This window comes from Dysidea avara, chromosome 9 (genome assembly GCF_963678975.1).
Source record: "Dysidea avara chromosome 9, odDysAvar1.4, whole genome shotgun sequence".
Classification (NCBI taxonomy): domain Eukaryota; kingdom Metazoa; phylum Porifera; class Demospongiae; order Dictyoceratida; family Dysideidae; genus Dysidea; species Dysidea avara.
The window spans coordinates 2,920,742-2,935,805 of NC_089280.1; the positions used below are offsets into that span (position 1 = coordinate 2,920,742).

The following is a 15,064-nucleotide window of genomic DNA, read 5'->3' on the forward strand; positions in this document are numbered from 1 at the left end:
TTATGGTTATGCAATAGTTGTAATATGAGTATGAGGGCTTCATCTTATATGTATGCCTGACAGCCTGAGGCCGTAGGTTGAGAGCATACATATCAGGAAAAAGCCTGAATGTCCCGTGTTACAGCTAATATGTAACACTTCCGATCTGTAACACCGGGCGATCAATCATCAAAGCCAAGTTGAGTGCAACCACTGGATATACTACATAATGCAGCCTGAAAGATTTGATTTTGGGTCAGCAGCTAGTATGTTCTGGCTACGACACTACGTTTGGCTATAATGAATGAACAAATGCTACAAAGAATTTTGGTTATGTGAGTTTAATGTTTTAATCAGTGCTGTTGAATCATTTATGACATAATTACCGAGTTCACTAAAGGCCTAGTTGGGTAAGAAGAATAGTTATTTATGTAGAGTGGTAATTTCGTGCTATCAGTAATGTGGGTGTAGCCCATACGTATTTAAAAACATGTTGCTATAGCACTAGTTCTCATCTTAGCCCAATGTTTTTCAACTCATAGGATAGGGAGGATAACAAACACTTTCTGTATCAGTGGTTTTCATGGCCAAATCCAAATTGTGCATACTAATCACGTGAGTATTAATTGATCACCACAATCAATTTTGGCCTTAACGTCTATGTAATCGCTGCCCAGTCACCAACTGGGATACTTTGTGAATGTAGCTCAGGTGGCTTCTTTGATCTGAGGTGTGAATGTGATACATGTTATAGTTGTAATGGATGATTTGCCTGATGTATACACATAAGCACGAGGGTCGCAGGCCTAAGTGTGAGTGCATATATATCAGGCATATCACAAGTGCTCTTGTTAAAACTACATTCCACTTGGGTGACTTACTTGCAAGTGAAGGAAACTGCAAGCATGTGGGCCATGTGAATTTAAATCATGGATAATCTATGTAAGAATAATGACAAAGTGTTACTGAGGCCAAACACTAGTGTAATGACATGAAAATGCAGAAAGCTTTGATTGTGAGTGTGCAATTACGAAAGCACAGAAAACTGAAAATGTGAGCTCATAATGGCACCAAGTACTTACTTTACTAGCCATGAATAAATGAAAGTTTTGAATATGTTTACAATGCCAATAGCTAAATCCATTAAGCATCACGCTATGTGGTATGTGCTATACGTCACACCTTGCCAGGTATCTAGCTAATATCAATCAAAACTGCATTATAAACTAACCTGTGACCTTCATTCAATGAATAAAACAATGAGCTACTTCAATTCCATAGCTAACTCTGCCATTTACAAAACTAATTCCTACAATTAATCCTGTAAATGTCATTCTACTATACGTACCTGAGGAAATAATGAAGTTTCATCATAGTGATGGGTAATACCAGAATTTTCAAAACAATACCATTATTATACGATATTCACTACAGATATTGATACTTGTCAATGTGGTATTGCAAAGTGTAAATTGCTACTTTTCATATGTGATTAGATTTTACAAAACTGATCCAAATTGCACATCAGGCAAAACACCACCAGTGGTCCAGTGGATAGCTACACTATCGTACTACTGGTTTTGATGCTCAGTACTACTCAAACTACTCAAGGCTGGATTTAACAAACATCTTTTATGGGTGGTGTGGAGAGCTCGAATGGTGGTTTCTGGCCTTGTGAAGAGCCTGGCTTGGCAAGAATCACTGGTTTACTGGTGTTTTTTTTCTGTTGATTTTGCTACCTATCAGCCACTAAGAAGCCAGCACATCGCTATAACCTTGTGTTTGGACTTCAATCGTGGTCTGCCTCCATTTTGAAGTCTATATCTTGCCCACCCTACCGCTACCTACCTTCCTCCCCTTTGTGAGCACTCGTGAGTAGTGTTGCGAACTGGTATGGAAAAACCGGTTATTAACCAGTATTGTCTAGGTCAAGCCAATTATTGGCTAAGAAGCCTTTAAATCGGTTTTGCCCACCCACTTGGTAAACCATAAATTACCCCTGCTGACAAGTGTAACATAACCTCAAAGCATGTGTAAACATGTGATTTTAATAACTTTTATTGTAAGGCAGGATGTTGATGGTCACTTTGGTACCACCCTAAGGCTTCCAACAGGCACATTTAGTACCATAATGTCTGCCAATTACAATCAGACAATAACTGGTCAATATCCAATTATTCACCTTCCAATAACCGATTTTAGTAAACTCTGCAGGTTCACAGCACTACTCGTGATGTTACTTCGCTCATCCAACTGCTCAGATTTTCTATCTTATTTGGCAGTAAACTCTGCAAGTACTGGAAGTGGTCTTAAAGATGCATCTCTTGTAAAAATTTCATATGAGTGCTTGCTATCCTTGGAAAGTTATGCTGGCTTGAATTCTTTAAAACCGTTTATCTTGAAATTTTTAATGTGTGATTTGGATTGTTTTTCCAAATTTTCATCACATATGTAATCCCACCTACATACTCAGATAAAAGAATGTAGCTAGCTGTGAAAGGTCATGGAAAATAAGCACTCAATAACATTAAGGGAGAATTGTAAAGGAACACAAAACTATTAACCAACAAGCAAAATCTTGCATTTTGAGGTAAATGCAGATCATGTGATGTATCATATAAAAATATCAAATTCTGAGAAATATACCAATACTTTTCAATATTAACAAAAATCAAATGATACTGATATACCGTATAGCCTAAATATTTCAAGGGGGAAATTTTTTGCTGATTTTGCGGTTTTGGGTGTTATCAGCGAAACTTTTAACCTTGAAATATTTAGACCTCCGTATAGTCTAATACATTTTGGGAGTGTTTGCAAATCCACAAAAAATTTATTTTTAGCAACATTGCTCAACCTCGAAATATTTGCCCCTCGAAATATTTAGGCTATACGGTAATATTGACATGTTGTCCAACACTATTTCATCAAGAAATCTTTTCTGGAGTGCATTAACAAGAAATGGATGTAGTACATCAAAACTATGTATACTTTTTCTGATATACTACCTCCATTTCTCATGTTTGGGTAATACTAATGATACCAAACACAGTAGTAGTAGTATACATCCTCAGATGTGATTTTATCCATAGTGTTTTTAAATGAACAATATGTTATAGATGTTAGTGTAGCTGTGTTTTCCTATAGTACTACTGGACCAGTCTGCACTGGGCAGCGTCTATGGGCCACTACAATGTGGTCTTATCCCTACTCAATTGGGGGTCTAGAGTGAATGCTATTAGTGTGAGTCAATATTATTTATTGTGTGGTATGTGTATGCTTCTTGTGATGGGATACGTTTGCAATTCTGTATTGCTTAACATACCGTAATTTGCTTTATAACTAAAAATGATTTTTTTACTTGAATATTTTTACACAGTAACTAATGCAAGGTTGAAACTGTATGGCTTACTGCTGTAGGAATTATTGTTATTTAAATCCCAGTGCGTGGGAATGTCAAAGCGCCACGCTGGGTTATAACTACCATACAGCTAGACAGAGCGGTGCTGCTACTGTGCGATATATTAGTTATTACCCAGTGATAACTAAGTTATCACCCTGATGCAGAGCCACTCAGTCTTGTTCGTGACATTATAATAACCGTGAATGGTATTGTTTACCAATGGAACAAAGAGCCAAATAAAGAAATATTGATACAAAACACACCATTACAGCACTTAAACCTGCTAAATCTTACAAGAAAACAGTTAATCATTTACACAGTAACACTACAAGTTACCAATACAATAGTTTAATAAATGTCAAGAACAGTGTGTGCTGATTTTCGCTCCAGCAATCAGTCCCAATGGTCACTATGGTAAAGAACTAACTTCTTTCGATAATTCATTGTTCTAACTCGGACTATGGTAGCCACTTGTTAGTCCTTTTTTTCTCTTGCATGCCACTCGACACCACCATACCAACTTCTGACAAAGGCGAATTGTACCTGGAACTGCTGCTTCGTAACATCGCCCCTTCGCTACAGTTTATAGGCAGTATGCAGGGTCTCTGCAAGGGTCTCTGCGAGGGTCTCTGCGAGGGTCTCTGTTGTAGTTACAAACTCCACACAATTTGGACGAAATCTTGAGCACAGTGACAGGAACTCAAACCGGAATTTAATTTACTATCCGTATTTCCGTGCACTCCCGCACACTAGGATATAAAGTAGTTATATCCCGTATACTCGGATGATATCATTGTTATTACACTCATCCTCGGCTCTGTCACGGACTCGTGTAATAACAATGATATCACCCTCGTAATGGGATATAACTATAACTTATTTTACGCAATGTCTAGTACAGATGGCCCAATCCTAACCAAAAGGAAATGGAGTATCAAGACACATGGTAGCTGAGAAAGCCAGTGCACCACACTGTGGGTATGCTGACAAGAAGAAAGAAAAAATATACAATTTCACACATACTGTCACGAAGCTGAGTAGTTCTAGCTATTCGATCTGGAGCTTCAGTTCTCAATACTCAGTTTAGCACTCTCAATTGCAGACTAAATTTTGCACACAGATACAGAGTATTTATACAAGCTGTAGTGCTAAGGTCAGCAAAAGGTCAACTACACAAGCTTACAAAGAAAGTTAATTACCTGTACAAAACTAGAACAATAAAGAGACAGAGATATGTCAAAACAACCTACTGATAACTTACAAAAATAACAACGAAGACAGGAATAGGTAAAAACACCTGTCTAATTACACTAATAAGCTACAAAAAGTAATTATGTATGCATACAAAGAGATAATTAATGTTAATTAAGTATGAAGTCATAGCTGTTTACAGCCTGCTTCTTCATATCCCTCCCTCCTTAAGCTGATGGCTGGGGCTGCTTGTAGTCACTACCATTTGCTCAGTTAGTTGCAGTGGTCCTCTAGATAGCCCATCATAATTACCATTCTTATGGCCAGAATGATGACGCATCTAGGGTTGAACAGCTAGTGCCCACCTGGTAAGTCGTTGGTTGTTGTTCTTCATTCGCTCTAACCACGAGAGTGGCTGGTGGACTTCTGTCCATATAAACATGAAACACTTGTAAGGATCACACAATAGCAAGGCACTCCTTCTCAATTACAGAATAATTCTTCTCTCTGGGCAAGAATTTTCTGCTAGCAAATGCCACTGGATGTTCTACTCTGTTCTGATATATCTGACTCAAGACAGCCCCAAGTCCTTGCTCAGAAGCATCTGTCTGGAGAACATAACACTTAGTAGGCTCAGCAACCTTCAAAATAGGAGGGGTAAGCAACAGTTCTTTCAACTTACAAAAAAACTCTCTCACACCAGTCACTCCACTTAACCTTGTCGGGATTCTTTGCCTTGGTCAACTCTGTTAAAGGCTCCGCAATGGTAGCAAAATGTGGCACAAATCATTGATAGTAACCAGAGAGGCCTAAAAATGCTCTCACTTCCTTCTTCGGTTGCTGGCACTGGGTAGTTATTCACTGCCTCAAGCTTCTGAGGGTCTGGTTTCACAGTTCCTCCTCCAATTACATGACCCAAGTAATGTACTTCACTCTTCCCAAACTGACACTTGGACATATTAACCATTAATTGAGCCTTCTGAAGACATTCAAGGACTTGACACAAATGGTTAAGGTGTTCTTCCCAGGAACTACTGAACACAACGATGTCATCAAGGTATGCCCTAGCAAATGACCAGCATTCTCTGAGCACATGATTGATCATCCTCTGAAAGGTAGCAGGGGCACTATGTAAACCAAATGGCACTACCTCAAGTCCAAATGGTGTAGTAAAAGTAGTCTTGTCCTTTGACTCTTCAGCCATTGGTATTTGCCAGTAGCCCTTGGCTAAATCAAGTGTTGAAATGACTACTGCTGGCCCAATTATGTCAATGAGCTCCTGTATTCTAGGCATTGGGTAGGCATCAAATCTGGAAACTTGATTCAACTTGCGGTAATCCACACAAAAACGAATACCCCCATCTTTCTTATTGACAAGAACAATCAGTGAAGCCCAGGGGCTTGTTGAAGGCCTGCTTGCAACATTCTGTTAAGCTCCTGCTTAACCTGCTCTCTCTGAGAATAAGACACCCTGTAAGGCTTCTGTTGTATTGGAGTTACATCTCCTACACTGATGAAATGCTGAATCAGGGTAGTCCTTCCTGGTTGGATGGCTAGTACCTGTGGAAATGATAGCCGTATTTCACACAGTTGTCCCATTTGTGGTTTGGAAATATTCAAGTTCACTTCCTAGACCCCATCTACATCCAAAGGAAAGAACTGTTCCTTACTGGTCTCTTTCCAGTACTGAGTATCTTCTGACTCTGGAACAGCCTCAGCTGGGCCCATGGCCATTGAAACACCCTGTACACTGGGTTGAGATGGCATGACATACCACTTCTTCATCAAATTTACATGGTAAACTTTTCTTTCCTGTCTCCTACCTAGAGTCTCAACCTCATAGTCAACAGTTCCTTGTGACCTTGAATGGGCCAGTCCACTGCAACTTCAGTCGATTTGCTGTAGTGGGAAGTAGTACCAACACCTGGTCTCCAACCTTAAAACTTCTAGCCTTTGCTCTTGTGTCATAATATAGCTTCTCCTTCTCCTGGCTCCTGGATGAGTGTTCAGCTACCAGCTGTGCCATGTCTGCCAATCGCTGCCTCATCTCTACCACATATGTATTCACAAGAACTGCAGCTTCCTTATCTCCAGTCCACCTTTCTCTCAGTACATCTATAGGACCTCTAACATGGCGTCCATATAGTAGATCAAATGGGGGAAAGCCAGTTGTTTCCTGTGGAACCTCACGGTAAGCAAACAATAAATATAGCAAATACTCATCCCAGTCCTTCTGACTTCTGCTTACAAACTTCCTCAGCATACTCTTCAGGGTCCCATTAAACCTTTCCACCAGCCCATCAGTCTGGCGATGATATGGGGTGGTCCTGATCTTCTTAATATGGAGCAGCTGATAAATTTCCTCAAGTAGACTCGACATAAAATTTGTTCCTTGGTCAGTCAGAATTTTATCAGGCACTCCAACATGAGAAAAAAGGTTTACTAGCTCTCTAGCTACTCTAGGAGCTTCCACACTTGGCAGAGGGATGGCCTCAGGGTAGCGGGTAGCATAATCACAAATAGTGAGGATAAATCTGTTCCCTCTCTGTGTACAGGGTAGTGGTCCATAGCTACTCGCTGGAAGGGCTGTTCTATCACAGGCAAGGACATCACCTTGGCCCTGGGGGGAGACTTAGGATTACTCTTCTGACATACCTCACATGTCCGACAATAGTTAGAAACATCAGTGAAGACTCCTGGCCAATAATAACGTTGTAGGAGATGATTCTTGGTCCTGGTGATTCCCATGTGGCCAGCCATTGGTACACCGTGAGCCAACTGTAACACTGCTTGTCAGCACTGCTGGGGTAACACTAATTGTTTACAAGTCCTTACGTCCCCTTCTGATGACCCCTCAGGTCTCCCCTTCCTGTACAACAGCCCATCATGGTAGTAAAAGCCAACTCTAACATCACTCCCCTCTTCTCCAGCCTCATCCCTGACCCTAGTCAATGTAGGATCAGTAGTTTGCCATTGCCGTATCTCATCAGCATTAGCCTCCAGTGAACTATGTTCCTCATCTGTGGAGGTTGGTAGCTCCTCCATCCTTTGCTCATTGCTCTCCTCTATGGGATCACTCACAGTACTGCACTCACCCTGAAGATTACTGTCAACTGGTATAATCTCATTGTCATCACCGGGTTCTGGTCTGTTACTTCCTTGTGCACCAGCAGTAGAACTGTGATTTCTTCTTGCTTGGGCCCTGGTAGTGACCATCACTGGCTTGAGTTCATAAATGTCTGTACCTAGCAGCACAGGCACTGGTATACCAGGAGCAACTACTACCTTAGCAACTTGTGACCACTGCCCCAGCTTAAGGTTCACTTCTGCAGTTGGGTAGCTCACCATATCCCCATGTACACAAAGGATCTTCTCCTGGTTGTCATTGTCTATGCAGTTAGGGTGGATATAATCAGCTGACACCATTGTCTTGGTACACCCTGTGTCTATCAGCATTTGGACTGGCTTACCATTCAGCATACCACGATGCAAATACTTTTGGCTCTCCTTATTCCAGGCCACCTCATCACAAGCCATCCCACTCAGTCCAGCATTGGTTTGCTCACATCCCTGATGATCTGGGCAAGTATACATTAAATGTCCAAACTTGTCACACTGAAAACACTTCTTGTATCCTCGTAGATTGGTTTGGTTTCTGCCATTTCTCATTGGATTGCTCTGGGGTTGATCTTTTGAACCCAAACTGCCAGCTGAGTTCTCCAGAGGATGTGTGCCAGTCCCAGGTGGGGTTGAGGAAGATGTCTTGAGATTTGTCTTCTGGTTACCCTTACGAGCTAGAGCATAGTCATCTGCAAGGCATAGTCATCTGCAAGGTACACTGACAGGAAACTGCTCAATCATTACAAGCTCCTTTAGTGGGACAGCTTGACTATCAACCCATCAAGTAAAGTGATCTCCCAGCTGATCAGCATACTCCCGATAAGATTCCTCACACTTCTTACGGTCCTGTCTAAACCGTTGTTGATATGTCTCTTCATTTATTTCATATCTCCTCAGAATTGCCTCTTTCACCTTCTCATACTGGATTGCATCCTCAGGGGTAAGAGCTGCATACGCCGCCATCACTTTGCTGCTAAGTATCCCTGCCACTTGTGTTGCCCATACCTCTTTTGGCCACTTCTGCTGGGTTGCAATCCTCTCAAAGGTAGCTAAAAAATGTTCTACATTGTACGTTGCAGCCAATTTCTGGAGTGTAGGCTTTGGTAACTTTGCGGTCATCCATTTCTTCCTTTGACTGGATGTCCTTGAGAGCCTTCATCTCTTGTTCATGAGCCAATTGTTACTGCTCTATCATATCAAGCAACATCTTCTGTTGGGACTGGTGCTGTTCCTGCATAGCACGGTTCTGTTCCTGCATAGCACAGTTCTGCTCCTGAAGCATTTTCAGCACTCCAGCCAACGATGATCCATCATAGTCTGCACCTTTATCTGCCCCCTTGTTAGTCAGCATCACTGAGTCCTATATACAAAATGTAGGAAGACAGAGAACAACTGCTCAATGCAAATAGCTAGACTATAGACCAATCAGGGTACCGTTATCACTAGAAGCCATGGTACCATGGTGGATGAGCTTCGGGTTACAATAATCAGTAGAGCTGTCAATTGCCATGCAATTAGCTTCAATTGATCCCACTGCTGCCACCAAATGTCACGAAGCCGAGTAGTTCTAGCTATTCGATCTGGCGCTTCAGTTCTCAATACTCAGTTTAGCACTCTCAATTGCAGACTAAATTTTGCACACAGATACAGAGTATTTATACAAGCTGTAGTGCTAAGGTCAGCAAAAGGTCAACTACACAAGCTTACAAAGAAAGTTAATTACCTGTACAAAACTAGAACAATAAGATATGTCAAAACAACCTACTGATAACTTACAAAAGTAACAACAAAGACAGGAATAGGTAAAAACACCTGGCTAATTACACTAATAAACTACAAAAAAGTAATTATGTATGCATACAAAGAGATGATTAATGTTAATTAAGTATGAAGTCATAGCTGTTTACAGCCTGCTTCTTCACATCCATAGCTTTTTGCCAAATGAAATGATTTTACACTGCAAATGCTCTCCTGATGGATGTTCACAGAGTTTTGGATGATTATTTACATTAAAAATCCAACATTTTGTCATGCCCGTGGGATAAACCACTATGGGAATAACATGTAAATCAGTCTGTGCATAGGGCAACCATCATAGCTCAAACCTTTGGTGGTATTAAAGAAACTGCATTGATAGCTACAGAGTTGTAAGGAAAAAACCAACCTGGTGCAAAATCGTGGAGTTGAAATACTCTAGTAGAACAGTCACCAAGAATAAAACGAATAATTATGAAAAAGTATCAAAAAATTGTCCAGAGTTTGAACCAAGGAGCCTCCATATCAATTTCCCAAACCCCTTTACCGCTGAACCGCTGCTGTCAGCTGATCAGCTCATTTAATTTCTACCTTATACATGAAAATTGTAGTTTAAATCTACTATGCTCAATATTAAAAGTGTATAATTTTATAGATATACCAATAGATAATTAGAATATTCTATGTGATTTCTGTTAGAAGTCCTTGTGTAGTCTATTAGAGTATTTTAACAGATAGTCAAATAAAAGTCTGCAACAGACAACATAGTTACATTATAATTCAATTTTGCATACTAATTTATATAGTAAAAGAATTGTGTATAGTTTGTTATAGATGTATAGGCACAAGCCTTTTGTAATTACAATAAGATTTGTGACCCGCTGAGCGAAACCCAACTTGTTTGCATGATTCTGTTTTAGAGATAAATTCCATTGAAATACATTGGGTAAAAACGCGTGCTACATAAATAATTTTATACAGCATTTTAATCGCTTCAGTAAACAGTGAAGGAAGATTCAAATCAGCAGTGGATTCGCCTTTTCATGTGAAGTAGGAATATCTTTGTTTTGTTTCTGTACCATGAAGCAAACATGTGTGTTTGTTTAAATTGCGGTAAATCATAACTTTATCATTGCCATTTTTAAACTTGAACTTCTCCTTGCTTGATAGCATAGGTGTATTTAAGTCAAAACTATACCTTGATGAATGTCCCAGTTCATTGTGAGTAGAATGGCACAAGTCCCAACTCCGTAACCAATTGCACTCAAGAATTATGATCAATTAAATGAACGCCTGTAAATTTTTTTCTGTACAAGTGCATTCTTGTTGTGCTATCACTCCAAAACCACTTCCCAGCAATGGCTGTAACTTTAGCAGTCCATTGGTTTTTCTCTCTGGACAATGAAAATGTCATAAAATGAAATGCGAGGAAAATGCACGCAAGTTGGGTTTATGCTCAGCAGGTTGCATATGCACCACAGTAACTTCTATCTCCCATAGTCATCAATGTATCTGTAGATAAGGAGAAATTTAGTAAAAACCCAAAGCCAGGCTATGAAGTATTTAAAGCACAAAAAAGTAAAATCCATGTAAAAACATCCAAGCTGTAAAAATAAAGCCGCCTTCAAAAGCCTGGGTGAAAGAAGTTGTGAAATTAAAGGTGGTGGCTAAGAAATGGCTGCAATGATGTTGATGTTAAAAAAAATTTTGATGATGGCTGTGTGCATTCTTACATTAGAACCATTTCTTGGCTGCCATGTTTGATTTTACAACTTTTTCACCCAAGGCCACACCCTTTAATACAGCTTAGCTGTTATGCAGTCATAAAGTTCTGCTACGAAAACATTAAAACAAGCAGTGTTGCAGACATCTGTACTACTGGGGTGACAGTTGATGGTTAATTGAATAAATTTAAACTGTGAGATATCATACAGTACAATAGTACTGTATAGTAGGGACCACAAAGGAGTAGGCATGGCCCACGAAATAATATTACCCAAAAAACAGCCTCAGTTTCCCCTGATGACGATGAGGCAGTATTGGTTAGGTGAAACTAAGCCCAAACAAGCTTTCAGATCGACCCGAATGCTTTCAACAAGTTGCTACGGAATTTTAAAAATAATTTATTTAATGAAATTTTCTACTGACTGACTGAGGAGCTGACTGAGTAACTGACTGATGCCTTAAGACAAACGTATCTCGATAACGGCTAAGGCTACAGGCTTGATTTTTTCACTGTTCAATGTCGCTTTGGCCCGACAGGTGCCTTTTGGCATACGCAGTACATACAATGCATTCTTCATGGACTTACTAGTGTCCTCCTTTGTGTCCCATTCATCTTTGCTGACAGCAAAAAGTGTCGATTTGGCAATAGCATGTGATGGCTTCCCTTCATAATGGAAATTGTCCGTATTTGTCATAGTGGCTATTTTGATAGCAGAGCAAATAGTTCTTGATTTGTACTGCTGTGTAATGGGTTGAACATAGCTGACAACGAAGCGTAATGGATACTTCACTTTTCAGACGATAATTGATACAAATGGGGTGCACGGCACCATTTCTTTCTTTTGGTATGCATGGATTACAGAGGTGCTTTTCGAACAGCTCTTGATTCAAAATGCTACATAATGGGTTGAACGTAGCTGAAAACAAAGTGTGATGGTTACTTCATGATAATTGGGGCATGCGGTGTCATCTCAGATGCGGTATGCGTGGGTTCACCAGTCATAGTAATTTATTTACAAAAAAAGTTAACCAACAAGTACACAGAAAAATTTGGAATTTTCAACTAGAGTAGGGACCATAGCACATCGATAAAAAGTACTGAAACAAGCTGGAGTAGTGCACAATATTAAATCACAGTAAAACAATAAGAAGTGTTATATCTCTACTGTACTCAAGATACCATAATGGAAATGCACAGTAGGGATATAACACTTCTTATTGTTTTACTGTGATTTAATATCGTGCACAACTCCAGCTTGGTCCAGTACTTTTTATGGATGTACTATGGTCCCTACTCTAGTTGAAAATTCCAAATTTTTCTGTGTACTTGTATTAGTTAGGATTTACCCAAGAGAGGTTACACACTTGCTAGATATCTGCAACTTCATGACTGTGATCTGGTTCGCAATAGGTTTGCGACCACGCCCACCAAATAAAGATCTAGGTGGACTGATAGCAAAAGAGTACTGAGACCCGATCTCTTAACAATCTAGCTAGCTATTTACTTAACAATAAACAAGATCACCTCAGGTCTAGCTAGCTGCACACCCTTGGCTGACTCGAGATGTATTCTAAATGAGTCTAATACAACAGTCATGTGTGATAGAAGTTATAAGTTACATTGTTGTGGAAAACATAGTTATTTTTATAAGAAAGAGAAGCAGCACAATACAAAAACATTATTGTTCTAAAGGAGACAGGTACCCCTCAGCAATAGCAAGGTTGACGGCTGAAGGCACACAGGGACGCTTGGATCTAGAACGTGATCCCCTGATACACATTACTGAAGAGTGCAGCAAGGAGAACTCCAAACTACAGCGAAGCCTGCCCATAACCACAGAATATGGGGAACTCCACTTCTCACTGAGCAAATGGGAAAGATGTTTATAAGTGATAGTATCTGCCTTTCCCATACCTACAGATGCGGAAAATACAAGTGGATTAATACAAGTTACATTGTAGCTAGCTGTGCCACAATAAAAACTAGTATTTTAAAAATTGTTAATTTAAAAATGAAGTAGGGATCTATGCAATACAAAGTAGTGAAACAGGAGATGAATGATGGTGTTATAGCATAGCTCAGTGGGAAAGTCCCTACTGTGGCACATTAGCTATTATTGTTTGATTCAATGCCAAAGTAGGGACTTTCCACTGAGCTATGCTGTATCGCCATCATTCATCTCTTGTTTCACTACTTTTTATTGCATAGATCCCTACTTCATTTTTAAATTAGCAATTTTTAAATGCTAGTTACTGAAGAACTACATAATGGACATGTTTAATACTGTGTAACATCAAGCACCACAGGAACCTTTATTTCATAATGATCATTATATTTTGCACAAATTCTCATGCATATTTATCCATAAATGGATTCATAAAAAGTACACAAACTAGTGTAAATACAAAAGTACCGTTGCTGATGGAAACAAAAGAAACAAGCGTCAAACAAGTCTGAATGTCAAACTGTTATGGAGAGCATCAAACACAGTAAAGGCTAACACTCGGAATTTTCACACACAAATCTCCATTCGGACTCCAAGGATTAAGTTCTATAAATCAGGAATGGATATAGGCACTGCAACTGCTCTAATATATAAATATATACTATATTGTAAACATGCATGGTAAAGGCAGCTACTATTATTTTAGTATGCAATAGCCAATGTGAGATCATTGTGTGGCAGTAATCTCATCATACTCTTTTAAGCTTTTCTACTTATCCAATGATATACTGTATGTATCACCATCAGACTAGGTATGTATCATATCCATTGAGTATGAATAGAGATGTGCATGTGTGTAACAATTCCAAGTGTTAGACTTTAATGGGTTTGATGTGCTTCATAATTCTAGAATGGTTTAACATGCTGACTTTTTTGACTCTTGTTTCTTTTGTTTTTCAGTGATTGATATTTTTAAAGTAATGAGCTAAAAACCGGTATATAGGTGAATTAATCATTGTAGAAAGACCTCTCAGTGGTTTAAGAGAATCTATTTTAAAACCAATTAGTAAAAATGCGTGTATGAGCTACCTTGGTGCAAGTGTACATGATCGAGTTGCTTTAATATTTTTTAGAGCAGTCACCTACACAGTGAGTCAAAGGAGTCTGGATATGTTAAAAGTTACCATGTACAGATATCAACTATAGGTAACAAGTCACCCTGTAGAGTTTGGCTACAAAAAATTTATCCTCAGGGGTTAATCTAGGGGTAGGGGGCGGGGGTAGCTATTGCCCCCCCCCCCCCTAGGTTTATACTTAAAGCCTTGAGAAATGGAAAGGTTTAATTGATCCTAAAGTTGTATAATCCAATGGTCAATATTCAATGGCATCACAGTAAAATTTCACCAACATTGAGTATATTTATACCTAAATTTTCAAAATTTTCCTGGGGGAGCATGCCCCCAGACCCCCCTAGAATCCGAAGTGACTTACTTCGCCCCCTCTAGGTTTATATTCTGGGTTGAGTCCTGATCCTGTAGAGAGTACAGCTACATTACAAGTCATCTTGTAGAGAGTTTGGCTACAAGCAAGTCATCCTGTATAGAGAGCTTGTGTACCTTATAAGTCACCCTGCATGCAGAGAGTTCAACTACGTTACAGCACATCCTTTGGAGAGCAGAGAGATCTGCCACATCACAAGTCAGAGAGTTCAGTTATATTACAAGTTGCTCTATAGATAGTTCAGCTGCAAACAAGTCATCTTGTAGAGACTTCCACTACAAACAAGACAACCTTAGTAGAGGATTATACAAGTCACCTTGTGGAGAGTTCAGCTATACATTACAAGTCAGAGATCAGGTACATACATAGCAAGTAGCCATCCTGTAGGGATTTCTGAAACAAGCAGCTACATTATAAGTCATGCACCCTGTAAAGAGTTCAAGCT

General features: G+C 39.6%; 1 protein-coding gene across 3 annotated transcripts in view; it reads left to right on the forward strand.

Moving 5' to 3' along the window:
- The window catches only part of LOC136265810 (uncharacterized), a 64,735-nt gene that overhangs the window by 17,190 nt on the left and 32,481 nt on the right, over positions 1 to 15,064 (forward strand). For 2 of the 3 annotated variants that reach the window (XM_066060727.1, XM_066060728.1), the window contains exon 3: positions 3,127 to 3,222. The exons of the other annotated variant lie outside the window; for it this stretch is intronic. In XM_066060727.1, the coding sequence (XP_065916799.1) occupies positions 3,127 to 3,222 (96 nt within the window). The remainder of the gene's footprint in view (positions 1 to 3,126; positions 3,223 to 15,064) is intronic. 3 annotated transcript variants of the gene reach the window in all.